Genomic DNA, 22359 nt, shown 5'->3' with positions numbered 1-22359 from the left:
ATATAATTCTGTAGTTAAATTGTTTATATTTGAACAACAGACACAAAACACGATCTTATTGCAAGCAACGAGAAGGTCTTGCATCTGTTTGTATAATGTGAAATAAGACCTTGACTTTAGTTTTTGACAACCAAACATGATCTGAAAATGACGGCACTTTTTTGTTACAAAAATGTAACACTACGATGAATGAGCATTTCATACACGTTATAAATCCTAATGGGTTTTTTTTTTTAGTACAGATTATTTAAGGTGTCCTTTAAATTGGTGAAAAGAGCGTTTTATGGAATGTGAGATGATTGATACTGAACAAAACTCACTACGTATAAAAGAAAGGTCCTGTATATTATTGTGATCGGCTCGCGGGGGTGTTAAGGAAGCATGTGGACAATTTAGCGTCTTATTTTGACTGTTATATTCAAAATCGTGAAATTAAATAAATATTTTGAATAAGATCAAAAACTTAGTATTATCCTTTAAAACAGATGTCAGTGCAATAAAATCGGGTAGTACATTACTGCCACATTGGTGCATTATCACGTGACAACTATAAATAGCTTACGTATCTTCCTTAACGTAAAATGTGATAGAACAACACTACTCCGCGGTTTCTAAAATAAAATAAATATACCAAGTGAAGGCAAATCATCTCAGTTTAATCAAAACCGCTGCTAGAATTCTATGTTCTTCTTAATTAAATAGTTATTCATCCGGCTCTCGTAAAACCTTCCCAACTTTTATTAAGTTTGCACGGAAAACGGTATGTTCCATCAAAACAACACAAAACATGGGATTCTAGCAGCACTTTTCAAATATAGCATTGATCAAACTAACGATACGTATAAAATTTCAAGTTCAATATATACGGGGTAGTGTTGTTCTAGGCGGATTTTTATATCGTAAACAACGACAGAGGAAAGCCTGGCCGATAAATAAAAGCAAATTTACATACCTTTAAGCGAATGATTGATAAAACTAACTTCTTTCCCAGTATTCTTATGTTCAATTCTCAATAAATCACACCACAATACTTTATTATAGTTCTTAGATAAGTTATATTTTGACTCTGTTTACAATGCTTTCCGATCAAATTCACACGACATTCAACTTTTAGTCATGACGTCATCAATGTGTAAATCTACGTAATACAAACTAATTTCTGAAAAAAAATTGTCTTCAGTATTTTTTATTAGTTTTTGGTCTACGTTTCGTTGCTTAGATATTTGAATATGTACATAATTAGTAAGATTTGTGATTTCACGGAATAACATCTAACTCAGATTCCATATGCTTCCTTAACACCCCCGCGCTTCGGCCGATCACGGTTGTGTCCAAATAAGGCATCCGGCAAATGCTTCCACGTGCGCACACATTCCGCTTGTATAAGTAGTTCTTATAAAAACTTTAAGTTTGGTTTAGTATTTATATAACATTTTACTCAGTTTTATTTTCAATTCATTTACCTTAAGAGATGCAAACATACATAAAATACAGTTCGACCTGTTAATTCAAGAATGCATATTTTGCCCCACGCGTAAGAATTTCGATCGAAAGATTCATTCAATAATGCAGTTGACCTCGATGAACTGACCTCAATCATAAGAAAATGCTCCATGAACTGACCTCGATCTATTGATGTTGCATAATAGTAGCTAGGAAGATGGCTTGATTTATAAACAACATTACATTATAATGCGACCTCAATAGCAAGTTATGATGGGGTTCAATATTTTTCAGTCGCATTAAATTGTTTTCATACAACACTCTCTTTGTATACGTGTTAATGCTCTTTGAAGATCCCTACTCAGTATTCTGAAGAAGAAGAAGAAGAAGAAGAAGAAGAAGAAGAAGAAGAAGAAGAAGAAGAAGAAGAAGAAGAAGAAGAAGAAGATACATTAACATTTAATAATTACATTAAAAATATAAAACTAGACGAGGAGTTTACGAACGGCTTTCCCCAAATTTATTTCAAAATTTAATTTGTTGACGGTTTATAATGATGAAATAATGGTGTACAGATTTAAAATAATCCAATTTTGTAAAAAAACAAAACAAAAAAAAGTATTTTTTAAAATTGTTTTACATCAAACTGATCATGTTGATAGCTTTTAGGTATCAATATATAATTATTGTCTATTATTCCTTTAAAATAATACTTGTATTTAAACTGCAGCCATGAAGTATGGTTGAAAGTGATGCTGCAGAGTCGTATGCCCCTTCGGCAAAGATCAACGATTTTAAGACAGGATTTGTTATAAATTATCCATTATTATCAATGGTATCTAAGCTTATTACAAAGGTATTGTAAATTTGTATACAATGAATATAAAAGGATATATATATATACACAGGTTGAGGTCGAATTAAAAAAAAAAAAGGTTCGAACACCATTAAAGATGTATATTCAGTAGATCTCCGTGGACTCACTAACCCAAACAATTGGCTGAAAGGCTGACCGTAACATTAACACTAGATGGGTTATTAAATTTGTCTGCGTTAAGGCATATTTATGGAACAAGTGAAATAAATTCTGACAATTTAGAGTTGTCAGGCATAGCTGAGGATCGGAGAGCGTCTAAGCAATCTCTAACAACTACGTAATATTTATTATAAAATCGCTTACTATCTGACTTTTCTATTTGTTTCAAAATATATTTCTCTCTATTTTTGAAATAAAGACAAAAACAATTTTTCAGATAGTCTAAAATTAAAAATTAATCATTTCTTAATGTTTTGTTTGAAATCATAAGACAAGGACAACTGGCTTATTTCACTTCTACAATAATGAATATCATGACTTTTTTATGAGTAAAAGTAACCAAAATATATTTAGATCAATAGAAAAAAAATGAATAACATATGTAGAAGGGACAATTACACATTTTTTGTATTACTTTTCTTTTTCACTTGAATATAACCGAGAGAAGCGTTCTTGAGAGATATATATTTTGAAAAAAAAATATTCAATAGATTTCCAACGAAATTGAAACATAAGACTTATATGATGATTTTTATTTAATGTCATTAAAAAAATGACCATTTCATATACTTCGTGTTTACGAGGGTACATGTATATGCTGATATAGGGCAACTTCTTTATTTTTTCTGAAATACTTTCATGAAAACTTCTTTGTAAATACTTCGAGAATGGTTGTGATCATTATTTTGAGGTTGATTTATGTAACAAAAGTCTCAGTGTGCGAAACGTTTTTTTTTCATGATAAAATTTTTAAAAAATTTCGCAGACGGACATTGTTACTCTATTTTCAATACGAGTATTGAAGCAGATCGGGATGTAAATAACTAGATTCAATATAAAACTCATTACAATAATGTGACATCCTGTTTACAAACGTGTTCACGTTAAAGCGATGCATTGCGCCATTAATTATTTTTCATTGATGATTATGAAATGACGGTGCATTATTTTTCGAAGAGTCAGGCACCTTATGTTTCAAGTATGAGAGCTGTGGATGAAAAAAGAAGTCAGATTGGCGCCTAATTTGGCTGGCCAGCACCTTGTTCTTGATAGCAAAAGAGAGGTATTTTTATTTTATTCAACAAATAGTTACCGTTCCTTAAATATTTGGGGAAAAAATCTTACAACAAAACAGAAATTACAGTATACAAATCTATATTGACCTCCATTGATTGGCCTGAGAAATAAAACTGTGTATCAGGTGTGCAGTGTTTCTTTGATTTGGAAAAATAAAATTTAAAAAATGCTTGTTAATTTAAACACAAGAAAAGATGTATGAAAATATCTCAAAAACAAAATCAGTCATCAAAATGCTGTTCTCAACATCATAAAAATATATGTTTAGAGAAATTTTAGTTTTCCTTAAGCGAATAAGAAAAGAAAAACATTGGTATGATTAACAGGTTTTGACAAAAATGTATTACTTGAGCCTTATATTACAGCAATATTTTAATATTATAAAAGAAATAACTTTTAATTTTAAAAATAACTATTTTATCAGAAATAAATAATTCGCTCAAAAAAATCAAACGCAATAAAATACATTGTAATCATATTGCAATAATAATTTATAACGCGTTTATACGATTATTGAATAACTGTTTAGTGTTTCAATCAAAAAAATTCAACTTTTACCCTGTAAAAGAGAAGAGTGTTTAAAAATTGAAAACTACATTGTGTACATGTATCTCGAAATCTTATTTATATAGTTATGAGAAACAACAATGGTATGATATATTTAATATATAAATATGTAATATTTCCTAGTAGAAAGCATGCACAGTTCCGCATTTACAAAAAAGAAAGGAGATAAAAATGAGAATTTGTCAAATTTGTACCGCTTTTCTTTGAAATCGTATGTTTTTAGAATCAAATCAAATCATAGCAATTCATTATCTTAAAGAATTAAATATGTAACATTTAACATATCAATTTTTAAAATTGTAAAATATAAGTTGAGAGATGCAGTATTAAATAAGCTAACAGAATGACATAGTTACCATCATAATAGATACACATAAAGCATTTCCATTCATACACACACATACATGTACTTATAGACTTACACATAGAAAAGTATATTTATTTCGATTAAAAATAAGTTAAAAATATTAAATGGGCCATTCAATATCATTTCTTCATTTTATTTGCATACATTATCTAAATTTCGATACATAGTGAATTTTATTTCATTTATTATCTACATATTTTGGTTAGATAAATGACTTACATGTACTATAGATACCACTAGTTATATCGCAGACTTAGCGTCCAATTCACGACCTAAAATCAGCGCCATATTCACCAACTTCTCATCCTATAAAAACAATAGTTTTCCAACACTTAAGCTTACTTAACTGATCATTAAAGAACAGTCGAGAACTAAATTTATTTATTGTACTTATATTTTAATACTTACTTTGGACTGATTTAGACACATTTAATCCTCAGTTATATTATCCTCAGCGTTAGCAACACACTTGTCAACGAGTAACACAACAAATTATTACGAATTGTTACATGCACGTAAATAGTGCGTATACGGTTCGCCGTTTTAATCAAGTCAGTACAACAGAAAATGAGTAACTTTTTTTCTAAATTTAAACATTCAGTATGATTCGCGAAGGTTATCAATGGTTTTCTCTTGTTGTCAATTTCGTGGAGGTTGTCAATGGTTTTCTCGGGGTGTCAATTTCAACTGTTACCCTCTTAAACAGGCACGGTTTATATATTGACACATCAAAGTAAATTTTTTCACACATTTACACACTGTAACGCTTAATTATAATTGAATACATAGCTTTATAGTAATAATATGCAGAGTATTGAATTTAATTTAATGCATTGATACCAAAAACTTCTATTGCACATATCTCATGAACAGCCCCTGTAATAGGATCATATTCAGGTGCGTCGTAGGTACTCTCTAAAATAGGGTATCTTGCTGGCATAAATTTTCTACAAACATCTCTTGTTTTAATTCAGTTATCAATTATGGTTTTAAAGAACAAATGTTTACATTTCAGATACGTGGTCATCTTTGGGCTTTTTAAAAATACTTACTTCGAACAATTTGAAGTTAAACTTTCATAGTATCATTTAATACCATATGAGTAAGTCTTACATTCAATTTCTCATAGGAACACATACAAATCTCCCAGCGTTGGATTCGATAATCATTAAAATTGCATTCCACGGTATACTAGCATTTAATTGTAAATTTTTCAGGAATGCTTGGGATATCTTGACCAATCTGTGCACGTTTTGTTTAGAGTGTGTCGAGGTGATCCAATATGTCTATACCTTTTTTTTTCAAAGTGCGTTATAACAAACCCTTGTAACAGGCATTAAGATTTTTTGGACTTTCTATTCTAAGTAGATATTTTTAGAATAAATAAAAAGTCAAAGTACAGAAGTACTGACGGGAGTTGATTTTATTGAGTATTCTTAGGCTAAAATCAACGATATTTGGCTTAGCAAGTAGTTCCTTAACTGTATATGAATAATAATGCGCAAAATTGTTTTTCTAATATGAATCCTTTGGCTTTTCCAACAAGAATTTCGATCCATGTGTATAATAGGGAAAACCTAACACCTAGTCATCTAATTTAATGCAGAACATAAAAACGTATAATTTATTAAAATTTCAGCTCAGCTGAAATTTTCAGGTCAATTCAAATCTTCAAGTCTTCCATATTTCTGCGTAAATAATTCATATGGATGTTATTTCGTGATATTCTTTTCCCACATTTTATAAGGAAATAATCACACACACAAAGTCATTTTGTTTGACACAAAACATAAAAGTATATAATTTATATAAAGTTTTAGGCCATTCAGGTCTTTATTATTTCAGGTATATAGAAGGTGTCGGTCCAAACACATTTCACTTCCGGTTTGCCAGAGTAACTGCATAGGAGAGTTGATTAAAATCAACTCCCAAAAAAAAATCTGAATCAATATACTACTACAAGAGAAAAAACACAGTGATCTGAAGTATCATTTTGTTTATTTCAAAACGTATAGGTATTGGTATTAAACAGCTTCTAAATTATGCGTTTAGACGATCTGATAATACCAACTGCGATTTATCGTCATGTCGTTTCCATAATAATCTGAGCTTGAAACATACAAAATAAAGCCAAAACTTTGGACAGTGATACCATCCGCTTCGATTGCGGGATAGTTCAGAATGGCATAGTATTCATTGTGACTGTCAGTTTTACTTCCTGAATAGTAAGTGTCGAGGTATTTGTAATAACTGACAACATTTTCATTTTCAGTATCATTCAGATGGCGTGTCGTTAGTTGTACAATGGCGCCTGATTTATCGCGTATGTATGCAATAAAATACTTGGACAAATTCTCCAAGTCCTCTCTGTCTGCAAATGATGATACTGTAGCTGTATATTTTGTGCGTTCTCCCATTGCATCCTTTTCTATCTGGACGTAGCAGGTGTTTTCAATAAAGCTTGTTTTAGTAAGGAGGTTGTAGTTAAAGTTCGGATACATTGAAGTGGTTTCTCCTTTTGATTTCGACTTTAAGGTTATCCTTCTATCAAAGTTGTAGTTATAATTTACCATTAAAGCTGTAAATTCATATCCTTCTTCTAAAACAATTATAAAAAGGAGTCTACAAAAATGTTATCAATATAGTCATAATCCAACATTGTTTGACTTTGGGAAAAAAAATGTTTGTCATTTTCTTGAATAGTAATTAGAAAAAAATAGTTCTGAATTATTTGTCAACAGTAGATATTATCTTAAATGTCTGAAGACAAATACCTTTGGAGACTTCCAGGGTGTCACCGTTGAATTCAATCTCTGTATCGGAAGGCCCAGAGAAAATAAGAACATACGCAGAGAAGCTTTCATTCAAAGGTGTAACAGTAAGTGCCATCGTTTGTATTGAAGGTTGCTCAGGCATGCGAACAATTTCAGCAATCTAAAATAAGGAAATTTGTGTAGTTTGGAATTTCAGGAATCTAAAATATGGAACTATGTGATTGTTTGCAATAATTATCACCAAAGGCAAAGCAATTTGAAAATATATATATATATAAATATATATATATATATATATATATATATATATATATATATATATATATATATATATATATATATATATATATATATATATATATATATATATATATATATATATTTCAATCAGTTACTACCCTCTTAACCTGAACTAGTTGAACATATATTTTTTTCTTTATTCTTATATTGACTTTCACAGATAAACGTCTATTAAAATGGGAAGGTTCAATGTTACATGTTTATGTTGACGGTTTTTTCATTTTTTCCCCTTAAATATGGCATACTTTTTAATATAGAAATCAAGCATAAAACCTGTTTATTATTACTACATAAAACATATTATTCCCTGTATTTTACGTGATCGTTCACCTGTACATAGCTATGTCGATATATATTATAACATTGTCCTTTGAAATTTACCAATTTGGAACCGTAATGAATAATACTTCACTAATAGTAATTTAAAAACCAAGTTTGCTTAGTGGTGGAATCTTGATTGAAAGGGTAAAAATCAAATTTAGGGTTACTGACAAACTTTTACCATGATCTAAAAGAAAATCAATGTTTCAAATCAAATTACCTTACATTACACATACAAACTCGCTTTATAAAATGTGCGGCTGATCCATGACTAGATCAACTACAAACATTTAAAACTGAATAAAATTGTAGGTAACGTAAAAATATAAGAAACTTACACAGCTGTAGTTAGCAGACAACATGACCACTGCTACTATGGCGACATAAAACCATTTGAATGCCATCTTCTTTTGCTGTGTCTTCAAACAATGTAGACAACTTTACACGGTAAAACATACCTTTTATATAAGCCAAATCATTTTATCTCATTATCCAATGACACTCAAATTATGGAATTAACTACAATCATTATTGCTATCTAAACGGTCATTTTGACGAGTTTCTCTCGCAATTTGAAAACTTAATAGGTGATTTATAATTAAAACACAGGCTTTGACCTCAGATAAAAATATCGGCTGTTTAGACAGACGAGATAATTATACGATAGGAGTAATTATTTAGAATCTGAAATGTCAAAGGATGGATGCTATTGCCAAATGCATTATTTAATTTCAATAAATAACACATAAATTGTAACATGAACTCGGTTTTTAGAGGTCAGCACACCGCGGTGATACAGCTCTCAGTCATTAAATATTCAACTAATCAAGTATGTTATATGAGTCTACGTGTACAGTATGATGTGTAATTTTAACAACTCCTTTATTTTATTAATAAATTTGCATTGTGTATAGATAAGCTGTAGTCTGCGTTTTCATTGGTAACTTGTGTAACATAGATATATGCACGCAAATCTTAATTTAACTGTAGATTTAGGGAAAATAACGAATTGGTTATACTAATTTTGATGGTATGTTTTAATATATTTTCAGCAACACGTTTTGCTATTTAACATTTTACTATCATAGTAGGATTGAAGTTCGTTATTGTAAGCTTTTGTAACGCTTATTGTATGATCATTGTCGTGGTATGAAATAATAATAAAATAGAAATGGATTATTTTCAAGGTACAATGTACATGTTAGATCAGGGCGCCTGTAAAGTGCGAAATGAAATCGAAACAAAACAAAACGAAACCAATCGAAACGAAACGAAACCAATCGAACCGAAACGAAATCAAACGAAACGAAACCAAAAATCAAAACGAAACGAAACGGAATTTAAACACAACTAGTATCAATTTTGACTACATAAATTCATTGAAATAAATTTTTTAACCATAAAATATAACTACCTGTATGTTTCAGATTGCCGCTGCAAATTTTAAAGCCGATTATCTGAAATTTGCAAAAATTATATAATTATGTAAATATGTTATGTACATTCCTCTACCTTTTAATGTTTCTAATTTGTTTCCTTAAATGATAAAAATGATATTCAGACGTTTTGGGAGAGAGAGAGAGAGAGAGAGAGAGAGAGAGAGAGAGAGAGAGAGAGAGAGAAAGAGAGAGAGATGCCTTAAAACTTATCAGCGACATCACAAAGCAAAGTTATATACGCAAGTTTGGGAGAGAGAGAAAGAAAGAGAGAGATAGAGATATGATGATGATGGTGATACTGAAGGGGACATTCTAACATCAATTTTCTTTCTATCGATTTGAAATATTGTTAAAATTAAACGATCGAATACAATGTGATTTAGAGCATACTGGTTGGTTACCAGCTTCGAGCATATAATAAGAATTGTTGTAATGTATAGCTTGAATTTGGACGTCGTAATTTGACAAAATTAACGTGCAAGATAAAGAGGTTTTTTTTTTACCTGTGTTTTACCTTAAATCAAACATAATCCCCTCTTTCTCTCCCTTTCACACACACGCACAATGTATTTGAATCATTTTTACAATATTTCATATCGATATAAAAAATCGTGTAGTTGGAATGTCTCCGTAAATACTGTAAACGCATTATATTCAGGGCGTACACTATTTGGCGGAATATAATTTTTCAACAAGTTAGCATGGATTTGATTTAGCGCATTTCTGAATTTACCTTTTTATCTACTTATATATTTTACATTTGGCAATGTACTTGATTTTGCGGACGCCATTTTCCGCCAAAAACGCAAAATAGAATACACAGCCAAAGGGGTAAAGACAGTTTTAATACGTTTACAGTATAATCATCTTTATATTGTGTAGTTAATGAAACAAATTAGAAACATTAAAAGGTAGAGGAATGTACATCACTTATTTATATACGAGAGTTGTTCGGAAATTATTGAGACAACATGGATATTTCCCTTCCTAAGTGACGAATTAGGGTGAAAATTGGCATGAACATTTAAGAAACCTTAACAAATAATTAAACAAAAAAATATTTTAAAAATGTTCAATATTTTGTTTACAACGGTAGATTAACAAATCAGCGATCGGGGTACCCGGTGCAAGCATAAACTCGGAGAATAATAAAACTAAAACATCGTCTATCTAAGTGTCCGCAAAGTAACAATTTATAATAAAAGAAATCAGATTATATATGTTCATTTTGCTATTTATTGTGACGAACTTTTGATCAAGTTTCATTTCTGTTCGAGTTGAAATACGGATATGATACAGATATATTTACCAAGCAATAGAAATCTGACAACGACGGTATATTGAATTTTGACGTCAAGGCGGCGCAGCAAATATACATCAAATTGGTGGAAATTTCGGAAAAACCTTTTCAGTGCACCCAATTGCTTTAACAAAAAATATACGATGGCAAGGGATAGAGGGCTTCAGTATATCGTCTTCTTTTACTAATTGTTTAGCTAGAATTCAGACAAAGTGACTTAATATCAAGTACTTTTCGCACACTATATGATGTCAACAGTTCTAAAATATGTACACAGAATGACTGTAAGAGACATTTCACAGTTATTTGACTTTCGGTTAGAAATAACCCGATTTTTCCCCCAAAAAATCAAGAATGGAGAGAATGTTGACATCTTGCAATGTAAACAAAAGATGAGAAATGAAGAATTAATTCTAATATCCCTTTGTTTGTTTGGTGTTTAAAACATATGATCAACGAGAAGCGTTAAAATGACGTTGCGGTAAGTTTGCGGTTGCGCCAGGTCACTCGACGAAGGCAAGGTGGTCCGTTTACCAGGAATGATCTAATCATGCTATGGACACGAAACTTTTCACATTGTTAAACTCTATCCAGATTTACGTTTTGGTGAAATTTCAAGGGTTTCTTTTTCCCCCCAAGGAAATAAGAGTAAATGTCTCAATAATTTCCGAACAACCCTCGTAATTATATATTTTTTGCAAATTTCGGATAATCGGCTTAAAAACTTACAGCGAAAATCTGAAACATACAGGTAGTTATATTTTATGGTTCAACATATTATTTCAATGAATTTATTTTCACTTTTATGAAGTCAAAATTGATATTAGTTTTGTTTAAATTCCGTTTCGTTTCGTTTAGATTTTTGGTTTCGTTTCGTTTGATTTCGTTTCGTTTCGATTGGTTTCGTTTCGTTTCGATTGGTTTCGTTTCGTTCGATTTCGTTTCGTTTCGTCTCGTTTCGATTTCGTTTCGCACTTTACAGGCGCCCGTAAGATCATGCTCAGCCGGTAGAAACTGCAGAATTTTTTAGGTAAAAGATAATATTTTTTTCTTAAATGGAGTTATAAATCTTATCAACACTTCAGTTTATAAAGATTGTTATTTAATTGAATACTGTTATCAAGAGAATTAACGATAAATCTGGTCATCTCAAATTTTCAGGTCATTTGTAATTTTTTTTTAATCATTGATATGGATGTAATTTTTATTATATTTCCCTACCACATTTCACATTAAAATACTAGTATAATAAATACACACACAAAGTCATTTTTGACGCAGAACATAAAAATTCAAATATATCATTTATAAACAATTCCATGTCATTCAGGCCTTAAGTGTTTCAGGTCTCGTTTGAACAGAATGAGAAACTTAAAGGCATAAAACATGTTTCTACATGCAGAATAACTTTGAATTTATAAGAATAAGCATGATATTAATTCTATAAAAAAAACCTATTCCGCAGAAAAACGGTTACAGTATCTAAATTGTTATAAAATTAATGACCACCTTCTGGCGGACCGTAATTATGATTTAAGCCCATATACTTTTGGAAAATTTGAATTGGCTCTGTCCATTATTCAAGGGATGCTGGATTTCCAAAATTACCAAACATGTACACACACAAAGAAAATTAAAAAGGAATATTGTAATAAGGACAGTACAATAAAATAAATAGAATAACATCACGACATTATTACTACATCTCGTATCTGATGACCTGTCAAAATTGACTGCGTCACATCGGAGCTTGCAGCTGTATTTAGATTTCATACGTTGAATTCATGACATAAATTATTATGTATAAATATACACATGTATATCTTCAGCACATTTACAACTGACAATGACTTCGATCAATAGAATGAGGAACGTAGGATTTATTTGTATTTTCTTATATAGTGTTTTATACAAATCGTATTTTTTTGTGTTATATTCAGAAGTATTATTCTTAGTATATATAACTATATAGACAAAAAGTAAGTATAATTATGTAATATTAGCTCGTCCAAAAATATTGACCGATCAATATTTTTTTTTTCAATATTTACTGGCTTGGAATAAAATCTAGAGAATATTCCCTCTTTTCAAATTAATCACTTTTGATTTGTGATTCGTAAACGGTGACGTAAAGATCAAGATAATTGTTACTAACACATGTGACGTTGTTTAATGAAAAAGCCCACACATTTACTTGATTAATGACTTTGTAAAAATGATTGAGGTAACAGTTCACGCTGTAATTTTAAAACATTGAATAGTTTGCAGTTAGCCAAGTTCATAAGCAACGTTGTCACCGGGTGCCAATTATGTTAAAAAATCTTCACAGGGCAAAAAACAATCTTAAAGCAAGTCCTTAAAGGCGGCTTAAAGGAGGCGTAAAGGTGGCTTAAAGGTTATACAATCCTTAAGCCATCTTTAAGCTACCTTTAAGCATCTTTAAGTAGCATTTACGCTCCCTTTAAGTTGTCTTTAAACCATTTTTAAGTTCCCTTTAAGTCAAGTTTGATCAAGCTGATCGATAAAAGATATATATTATATGCAAAAGCTCTTATAGGGATGGGAGGGGGTCATCCGAGTGATAATATAATTTCCAAAGAAGGGGGAGGGGTGTTCCAGGCGGTTTTTAATTGTCGCTCCATTAAACACAGATCGCTATCATCAACACCGCTCCGATGGACACAGATTGCCGTTATAAAATTCTTCATAATTTTTTGGGGGGTTTGAAAATTATTGTAGGGGTGAGCGCAGTCTCTGTATTTTAATCTGTGCATAAAACTAATTAAAGTATGTTTGTTTCCTACTATACATGTAAATTAATCGGTGAAAAATATCTCTCTCTCTCTCTCTCTCTCTCTCTCTCTCTCTCTCTCTCTCTCTCTCTCTCTCTCTCTCTCTCTCTCTCTCTCTCTCTCTCTCTCTCTCTCTCTCTCAGTTCATCCAGTTATTAAACAAAAATAAAGATAATGAACCAAAAATGCATGATTTAATTTGATAATCGGTTTAAGGTTTGTATTTTTTTTTTCAATTTTCATTATTTCTAGGTCTAACTCTAGATCTGCTAGATACATGTTAAAGATGAAAAGACTCTCAACTGCCTTTGTTATATCGGGCAGGATATTACTGCTTTGTTTGTCTAGACATAGTTTTGTTCGTTTGTGTATATCTAATTAGAGTCTATTGATTGTCCAACTTAAGAAAACCCCTGGAACTAACACAGAATATACAAGATATACACAACAGTTGTGTCGTGTGCCCAGGTGCACGTTTGTGTATATCTAATTAAAGTCTATTGTTTGTCCAACTTAAGAAAACCCCTGGAATTAACACAGAATATACAAGATATACACAACAGGTGTGTCGTGTGCCCAGGTGCAGGGTTTCTAAAGGCGTTGAATCTTAGTATGTACGAGTATACGATAAGTCTAGTGAATAAAAGTTAATTTACATTTGAAGTTCATTTTCAAAGTATTATTTCCTAGCTCTGGGTTTCAAAAATGTTACGTCTACAAATTAACGATACATGTATGTAAGAGTAAATTCTTGAGGCTAATTAATTAATGTACCGGTGATCATAAATAGGGGTTAATTATTTAAATATATGTATAAGGGTGAATATGTCACATACCCGGCCTGGTACATCATACAATACATGTACAAGTATATGTATACATCATTTGCAATTGCCACATGCAGTAAATACGTCACCGGTAATTGGTAATATTGTTTGTTATAGAATTGATAGTTTAAAAAGCATGTATACAATTAAATATTTACACATACTGGAACGGCGCCGCGATCATGAAAACCGGGAAATTGCGGGAAATTGAACAAATACCCTAAAAGTTTCAATGCATTTAATAAAAGAAATGATTTCATTTTCTTTCTTACATTTTCATAGCTATAAATTAGATAAACGTATATCTACTCGGTTTAAATTTATAAACTAAGAAAGCCTACTAGTGAGCCTAACGGTTTCCATTTAGGTATAATATATTTTTGTTCACTGACGACCACGTTATGTATTTCATTCTAAATACATGCATGCATGTAATTTATAAATTAGATATAATTGATTGTTACAAACTGAATGGTTTGTCAAAATCTTTTCAAGTCAACACATTCAATACATTGATTCAATATCCACCGATATATAGGATATAAAAACAACCATAAATATGTAAGTTGCCGTGGCGCAGAGGAAGTGTGGTGATGCTAGTAAACAAAGGGTCCTGGGTTCATTTCTCGCCGTGGGCGTTTTTTTGTTTTTTTTTTCCTGTTTTTTTTTTCTAGAACAAAAATCGTTTTTAATACCTTTCCTTTCATAAAGTTAATACATTTTGTTGGTAAACTAAGCACAATATTGAATTATATTTTGTTAAATGGCTTAAAGGTGGCTTAAAGGTGGCTTAAAGGTAGCTTAAAGGTAGCTTAAAGGTAGCTTAAAGGTGGCTTAAAGAAGTTTGGACATTAAGGACCTATAAGTTGTCCCTAAAGGTGGCTTAAAGACAGTCTTTAAGCTGCCTTTAAGCCATCTTTACGCTTTCTTTAAGCCACCTTTAAGCAACACATATAGCTTAAAGGTGGCTTAAAGATCGTCTTTAAGCTACCTTTAAACACCTTTAAGCTATCTTTAAGGAGGACTTAAAGATGGTCATTCATCCTGTGCTTCTAGTAATGTGTTGCAATGATGAGTTTTGAAAATATATGCTCAATATGTTTCTTGTGCATTAACAAGTTTATTATCATGTTTATTTTGAGTGATTGAAGTACACTTCTAGACAACGTTTTTTTTTTGTTCATAGTTTAACATTCACATATCGATATCGGTTTAGAAAACTCTAAAAATCAAGCATGAACATCGTACGTTTTCTATTTGTACTCTTTGATTAACTACAGAAACCACTTATTCCTACAAAAAAAGATGTCAATTAAAATCAAAATTTAATTTTAAAAGCAAAATATCTTCCCGTAACACAATCAGCTACAACATATAAAAGTGTGTTCAAGTTTTGCCTAGCACATAAGTACTCTTCAATGATTTTTATTCTTACTTATGCTTATTTGTCTTGATATTGATCAGCTTGATGCTATAATTGACAGGGGTCAATTGTTAACTGCCAGACTGTTTCGCGCGGCCTAATAGGGTAATGATGACTAGCTGACAGGGGTTGTTCGTCAATTAAACCAGATGCTCCTAAGTGGTCATTCCTCACCGGCCAATGCTCTGCGCTCCGACAACAACTTATGGAACGACCTGTGTTTTGGATTCCAATGGCGAAGCCCAGGGAAAAAGGGATACTTGTGGGAGATTAATAGATGTATCAGCTTGTGCTACAGAATTTATAAAACGGACAGAAGGCCAGTCTTCAACACACCACCAATGAGGAAGTTTCTCCTCTGTCAAACCCCCCGGCTTTCCCAGTGTTTGATATCGTTTTAAATGTCTTTATTTTCTCTTATTGCTGACTGTAAACCAAGGACAATTGTTCATAGTTGAAATATCTTTAGATACTTGTAAAACTAAAAGGATAGTAGTTTATATTGAAAAGATATTTGTATTTTGATTAATATGTATTTAAGTAATGAAAAAAGACTGTAATCAGCTTTTCTTTGTGCTGTCTTTTATATGTAAACACACATTGAATCAGTGTATCTTAAATCAACTAGAACTACAAGAATAAGAAAACTAAATTAATGTTTACTATACTAAACAACATATCATTTGGCGGAATTACGCAAATAAATCCCTTCGTGGGATCTTCAAATTACATATTCATATAAGCACTAATTCCGTGTTCGGTCACATTGATAGAAGAAGTATTCAAGATTGACAGCTAAAATTGAAAATGAAAAAGTATGGATAATACAGTCATGAACCCAAATTTTACTTCATTTATTTTTTTTTCAAATTTGAAACCTGTTAAATAAAAAAAGTCAAAGATCATAGATTTTTAAACAACAACAATCTTACATGTTTTAGAAATAAAATGTACCAGCTGCTAAGCGAATATGAGTATGTGTGTTTCTCAGATAAAAGAAGGTTACGGTTGAAGCAGAAAACTAAACATACACTGGTTTATTTTTTAGGGTACAAATTAAACAAAATATTAAATAGAATCTTTGAATCACATATTATAGTATGGTTCATCGAAAAGTAATACATCTGTGTTCAACCATAACACATCTTATATTACACTAAAAAAATATTTTAGGTATATAAGAATTCGCAGGTAAAACCAACCAATGAAATAAACAGTTTCTGAGCTGAATTGCCTTTACGATGGTGTTTGTATTCAGATATTGTATTTCCAGTAATAGTTTGCAACAATATCATCACCTACACGGGAGGGATTCCAGTAGGAAACTTGGAATTGAAAGTCTGAAGTGGTAACTCCGTCAGCCTCCAATGCAGGATTGTTGAGAATGGTGTTAAAAGTATCTATATCGTCGCTGGTGTAATACGTTTTGGCGTATTTGAAATCTTCAATATTCTGAACATTCAGCTCTTCTGTGGAATGTATCGTTGATGACCCCCACGGTTTGAACTTAAGAGTTAGCATGAAATACTTCTCAAATCCGTCTTCAACTGCACAATTCTTCACTGTAGCTTTGTATTGTGTTTGATTACCATTTTCAAGCTTTTCTATTCCAATTAGGCAATTGTTGATTGGAAATGTTGTTTGTGTGCGGGATTTTGAGTTTAGATCAATGAACACCGACAGGGTTTCTTTCGTGGGATTTGACTTTATGGTTAACATCCGGGAACCATACGGACTGTTTGCATTGAAACTTTTCTCCCTTGTTGTCATTAGGGCCGAGAAAACGTTGTTTTCTCCTAAAAATATCAAAATAATGTCTATCACAAGTCATTTCGAAAATGTAATTGATTATTAATTTTACTTATATATGCAAATCGATGACTCCAATCTTCTTGAAGTGCAGTCAAAAATGAAAATATTGAATTTTATATTCTTTGTAAACCTATTGTGTTTGGATTTTTAAATTGTTAACTCTAGTGACGTTTTATCACAAATTCGTTTTTTCCTAAACGCTCACATGCGCATTTAACGCTTTAATGTCTTTAAGACTAAAAGAATGCAAAGGGGGGATTCTGCAAGTTCTGTCAAGATATGTTATAATTAAATCTCAATTTAAACCAGTTATGTATCTTAATTTCAACCATCTCGTTTTAAATCTATTTTGTTAAATACGAAATCATATCCATATTTCTAATATAACAGTTTTATTTTGATTAATTTTAACGGAGTATGCATTCCATTTATCCAACCATTTACATGTCATACAATTTAATTTAGTTATTAGATATAAACGAAATGAATATAGCTCGCAAAAATTAAAGTTTACAAACCTTTGTTGACTTCAATTGACCTGCCTGTGAATTCAAACTCTGTGTCAGCTGGGCCGTTGAAAGCGCCATTGTACACTCCGTCATGGGCGTCCAGTGATTCGTTGATTGCCAGTATTTGTAGCGCGCGCTTTCCGAGTCTTCGCACAATTTCAGCTCTCTTAAATACAAAAAAAATAAAATCAACATATACAGTGAGCTCACGCCTGTTCTTTTACAACAATATAAATCCCTTATCATAGTATTCAAATTTCATAGCATAGCATTGGAATCTCATACAATTGCATTGAAATCTCATACAATAGCATACAATCTCAGATTTTATCCTTTGTCATATCATGATATTGCACACTATAGTATAACATACACAGTGATAATAAATTGGTTTTGAGGAGATAAATGTTCACATTGCAGATTAGTGGTTAACTATGACTTCTTATCATTTTACTTCGAAATGTTTTAAGCACTGCATAGGGAGGCGATTTTGTTTATCAATAAGACCTTTATTGTTTTCTAATACTATCAAATACATATGTATACATAGCATTGCATCAAAATCTCATACCATACCATTAAAATCGTATATCATAGCATACATTTGTGAAAAATATGCAAGAAATAACTGTTCAAAATATAATTATGCTTATTATATACCAACTAATTTCTATGGAGAATTATAATAACACACAAAAATGTAACTATTAGCAATTTTTTTTATTCATCATTAAGCCAGAAAAGAGAGACGTTGATATCTTTTACTTCAATAAATATATGTTTTTAATATTAATCAACTTTAACAAAACGTTTAAAAAAACAAAACAACAACAAAAAACAACAAACACACACACTCTAAAATAAAAAGAAGTAAAACAAAGACGAAATTAGAAGCAGAATGTTATTTTACGTAAAAATTAAAAAAAATAAGACATACAAATATAAAACCATGCGTATGATGACAAACACTACTTAAATGGAAAAAAAAATGACACATATCAATATAATACAACTTACAGATTTATGGTTTGCAGTCAGTACAACAATTACAAGAAGCTGTATAAAGATATGGTTTGCCTCCATCATGTAGCTTTATGACTTTCTGAAATGAAATCAGCTTCACAACGTGAGAGTTACCACAAATATACGCAGTTCATGAATTAAGACAGGATAATTGCACAGATAAACTTCACTGATAATATTTAAACGGCAATGGTGCTGAAAATTGGGTAAAACAGAACATTCCATAATTTCGAAATACAAAATAGATGATAATTGTCATTAACACGTGTTACGTTGTTCACTTAAAAAGTCAACGCTTTTACCTTATTTATGACTTTGTAAAATTAATTGAGTTAACAGTTCACGCTATAATCTTATACCATTAAATATTTTGCAATTTCATAAGCAACCTTTTCCTGGGCGCGTAAAAGTTTATGAAATCTTCTAATAACATGTTTCAATGAACAGTCTTGAAAATATATTAAATCAACTAGACCTACACAAATTAGAAATTTCTATTGTACTTAATGACAACTCATTCGGCGAAATTAGCCAAAAAAATCCCTCATTAGCTCTTCAATTACTTATTCAGATAAGGTCCAATTTTGCGTTCGGTGACATTGATAGATGCTCGTCAAAGGCTACTTCATTCATTTCAAAATGCTATTGATTATAGGTCGGTTACATATAATTGGGATAACTTTGAAGTTGAAATGATTGTTACTGTTTTGCAACTTATCAATAATAAGGCTCATTTCTCCCCCCCCCCTCCCCCAAAACAAAAATATGTTGATATTAAAACTATTAATATTTTTTTACATGGTTATTGTATTCCTTTTTTTCTAATAGAAAAAAAAAATGATTATTTATCACTTTTAAATATAATTGCATTAGTTTATACTTATAGACTCCTTTGTTGTGTAAAAATTAACTAATTATATAAAAAGTAAAATCATACAGCTGACGATGCCGTTCATAATCATTCTAATCAATCGTGTAACAGCGATCGCTTGGATTTTTTTCTTTATGATGGAAGATATCAGCGAATTGTAGGCTAGACAAGTTTTTGAAATGATTGCATTGCTGTTCTGCATCCGAATTGACTGGGCAATTGATTTATTTGTTAGTTTTTATTTATTTTGTAACTTATCAATAAAGTATTCAAACGAATAAAAAACCGGTAATACCGACGGAACTCTTATAATATGGGCAATGAAAATGAAATATGATAAATGAATTTCACAGAAATTTTAAGAATTTTTGAAAGAAAAAAAAATGATTTTTATTTGTTAATTTTTTTTCAATGAGACTAACCCCCCCCCCACCCCCGTCCCCTTCATTAAAGAAAACCCGATGCTACGTGTTTAATTTATGAAATGGGTTGGATCTGAAAAATGATCTGAGTTCATGTAATAACGCCCAGAAGAATAAAAAGAAGATATGTTTATAAATACAGTTAAATATCGATATCTCGAAGTTCGGGGGACCACGGAAAAACTTCGAGATATCCGGGTGTTCGAGATATCCGAAGTCGAAATTCTTCGACTCCATTAGCGTTTTTGTTTTTGTCCTGACATGTTAACACAGGAAGTCCTTATATGCACTATAATTTGAGAACCGGTATGAACAGAAAAAAAAAGACGAAATATTGAAACGATGTTTTATTTATAGACATTTATAGACATTGCACATATACACTTAAATAAGAATTTATATGAAACGTTACAATTATTTTAAATAACATTTAATCAAACATACAAGCATAATGTACATGTTTACAACTTTTCAGAATATAAATAAATCACGTTCACACTATTGTCAAATCACATAACACACATGATGATATTATGGAACACTGTCAGTCTTTAATTCACATCGCGACCACTGGCACAGTCACTGAGAAGCGTGGTGAGGGTACTCTGTACTAAAACAGATGCACGGACTTGTGCTGAAGTCACTCGTCGATGTATCTTCTGATAGCTGGGAAGCAGGTCCTCTGTGTCTTCTGTCATCTCGATCCAGTCTTGAATTATTTCGAGGGCGGCGTCGACTTTCTGTAGAGTAGGCTTCTTCTTTGGTGCCTCCGTGGGTTCTGATACTTTTTCTTCTTCGTCTTCTTCTGCTTCTTTGTGTCTAGCTGCGATGATGTTGACCAAGATGTCTTTATCTGTGACTGCTTCTGTCGTTATCACTGTCTCGTCGATCTGGGCGTAGTTATCAAACGGCACACGAAGGCAGAGGGCGGCTAGGGGGATGTCATCTTCTGGATCTTCCTTATCGCTGTCAGGGGAATATGCATGCTCATTGGTGGCGGCACTTACGAAGTTGCATGACGGAAGCAGTTTTTGATGGTCTTCTCTGTGACTCTGTCCCAGGCCTGGTATAGCATCCGTAATGCGTCGAGTACTGTTATCTGTAGTTCTTTGTTTCTTTCGATGGACTTTAGCTGCTTCATGATGACGAGCTTTCGGTAGTGGATTTTCAAATTCTGGATGATGCCCTGGTCCATAGACTGGGTCTTGCTGGTGGTATTCGGCGGCAGGAAGAACAGGGTGATGGCTTTCAAGTCTTTAACCTTGGGGTGGGCGGGGCAATTGTCAACGATCATGGCGACTTTTCTTTTCTGTCTCTGCTTCAGCCATGCGGTGAAGAGCTCAGACGTGATCCAAGCTTTCTTGTTGGCTTCGTATGCTGTCGGTAGGGCTTTGATGCCTTTAAAGCATCGCGGCTTCTTTGACTTCCCGATTACGAGAAGTGGCAGCTTTTCATCACCTGACATGTTTGAACACACCATAACAGTAACACGCTCTTTACTGATCTTACCGCCGTGACAATCTACCCCTTAAAACTCGAGAGTTTTATCGGGGAGAAAACTCATTACAATAATGTGACATCCTGTTTACAAACGTGTTCACGTTAAAGCGATGCATTGCGCCATTAATTATTTTTCATTGATGATTATGAAATGACGGTGCATTATTTTTCGAAGAGTCAGGCACCTTATGTTTCAAGTATGAGAGCTGTGGATGAAAAAAGAAGTCAGATTGGCGCCTAATTTGGCTGGCCAGCACCTTGTTCTTGATATCAAAAGAGAGATATTTTTATTTTATTCAACAAATAATTACCGTTCCTTAAATTTTTGGGGAAAAATTCTTACAACAAAAAAGAAATTACAGTATACAAATCTATATTGACCTCCATTGATTGGCCTGAGAAATAAAACTGTGTATCAGGTGTGCAGTGTTTCTTTGATTTGGAAAAATAAAATTAAAATATTGCTTGTTAATTTAAACGCAAGAAAAGATGTATGAAAATATCTCAAAAACAAAATCAGTCATCAAAATGCTGTTCTCAACTTCATAAAAATATA

At 31.8% G+C, this 22359-nt stretch overlaps 3 protein-coding genes across 3 annotated transcripts; all 3 read right to left on the bottom strand.

Annotated features, from left to right (window-relative positions):
• Window positions 1-6471: 6471 nt before the first annotated feature.
• Window positions 6472-8348, bottom strand: LOC136273573 (uncharacterized). Its single transcript, XM_066078267.1, has 3 exons — window positions 8224-8348; window positions 7265-7424; window positions 6472-7089 (listed from the first exon to the last, which is right to left on the bottom strand). The coding sequence occupies exons 1-3, from the start codon at window positions 8287-8289 to the stop codon at window positions 6539-6541; spliced, it is 777 nt and encodes a 258-aa protein (XP_065934339.1). The 5' UTR covers window positions 8290-8348; the 3' UTR covers window positions 6472-6538.
• Window positions 8349-16331: 7983 nt separating this feature from the next.
• Window positions 16332-19769, bottom strand: LOC136273571 (uncharacterized). Its single transcript, XM_066078259.1, has 3 exons — window positions 19005-19769; window positions 17997-18153; window positions 16332-17462 (listed from the first exon to the last, which is right to left on the bottom strand). Exons 1-3 carry the CDS (start codon window positions 19071-19073, stop codon window positions 16921-16923), a joined length of 768 nt encoding a protein of 255 aa, XP_065934331.1. The 5' UTR covers window positions 19074-19769; the 3' UTR covers window positions 16332-16920.
• Window positions 19770-20854: 1085 nt separating this feature from the next.
• On the bottom strand, window positions 20855-21768 carry LOC136275761 (tigger transposable element-derived protein 4-like). Its single transcript, XM_066085695.1, has 2 exons — window positions 21311-21768; window positions 20855-21269 (listed from the first exon to the last, which is right to left on the bottom strand). The coding sequence occupies exons 1-2, from the start codon at window positions 21766-21768 to the stop codon at window positions 20855-20857; spliced, it is 873 nt and encodes a 290-aa protein (XP_065941767.1).
• Window positions 21769-22359: the final 591 nt, after the last annotated feature.

This window comes from Magallana gigas, chromosome 1 (genome assembly GCF_963853765.1).
Source record: "Magallana gigas chromosome 1, xbMagGiga1.1, whole genome shotgun sequence".
NCBI lineage: Eukaryota > Metazoa > Mollusca > Bivalvia > Ostreida > Ostreidae > Magallana > Magallana gigas.
The sequence above is the reverse complement of the archived record's forward strand: the minus strand, read 5'-3'. Positions and strand labels throughout refer to the sequence as shown.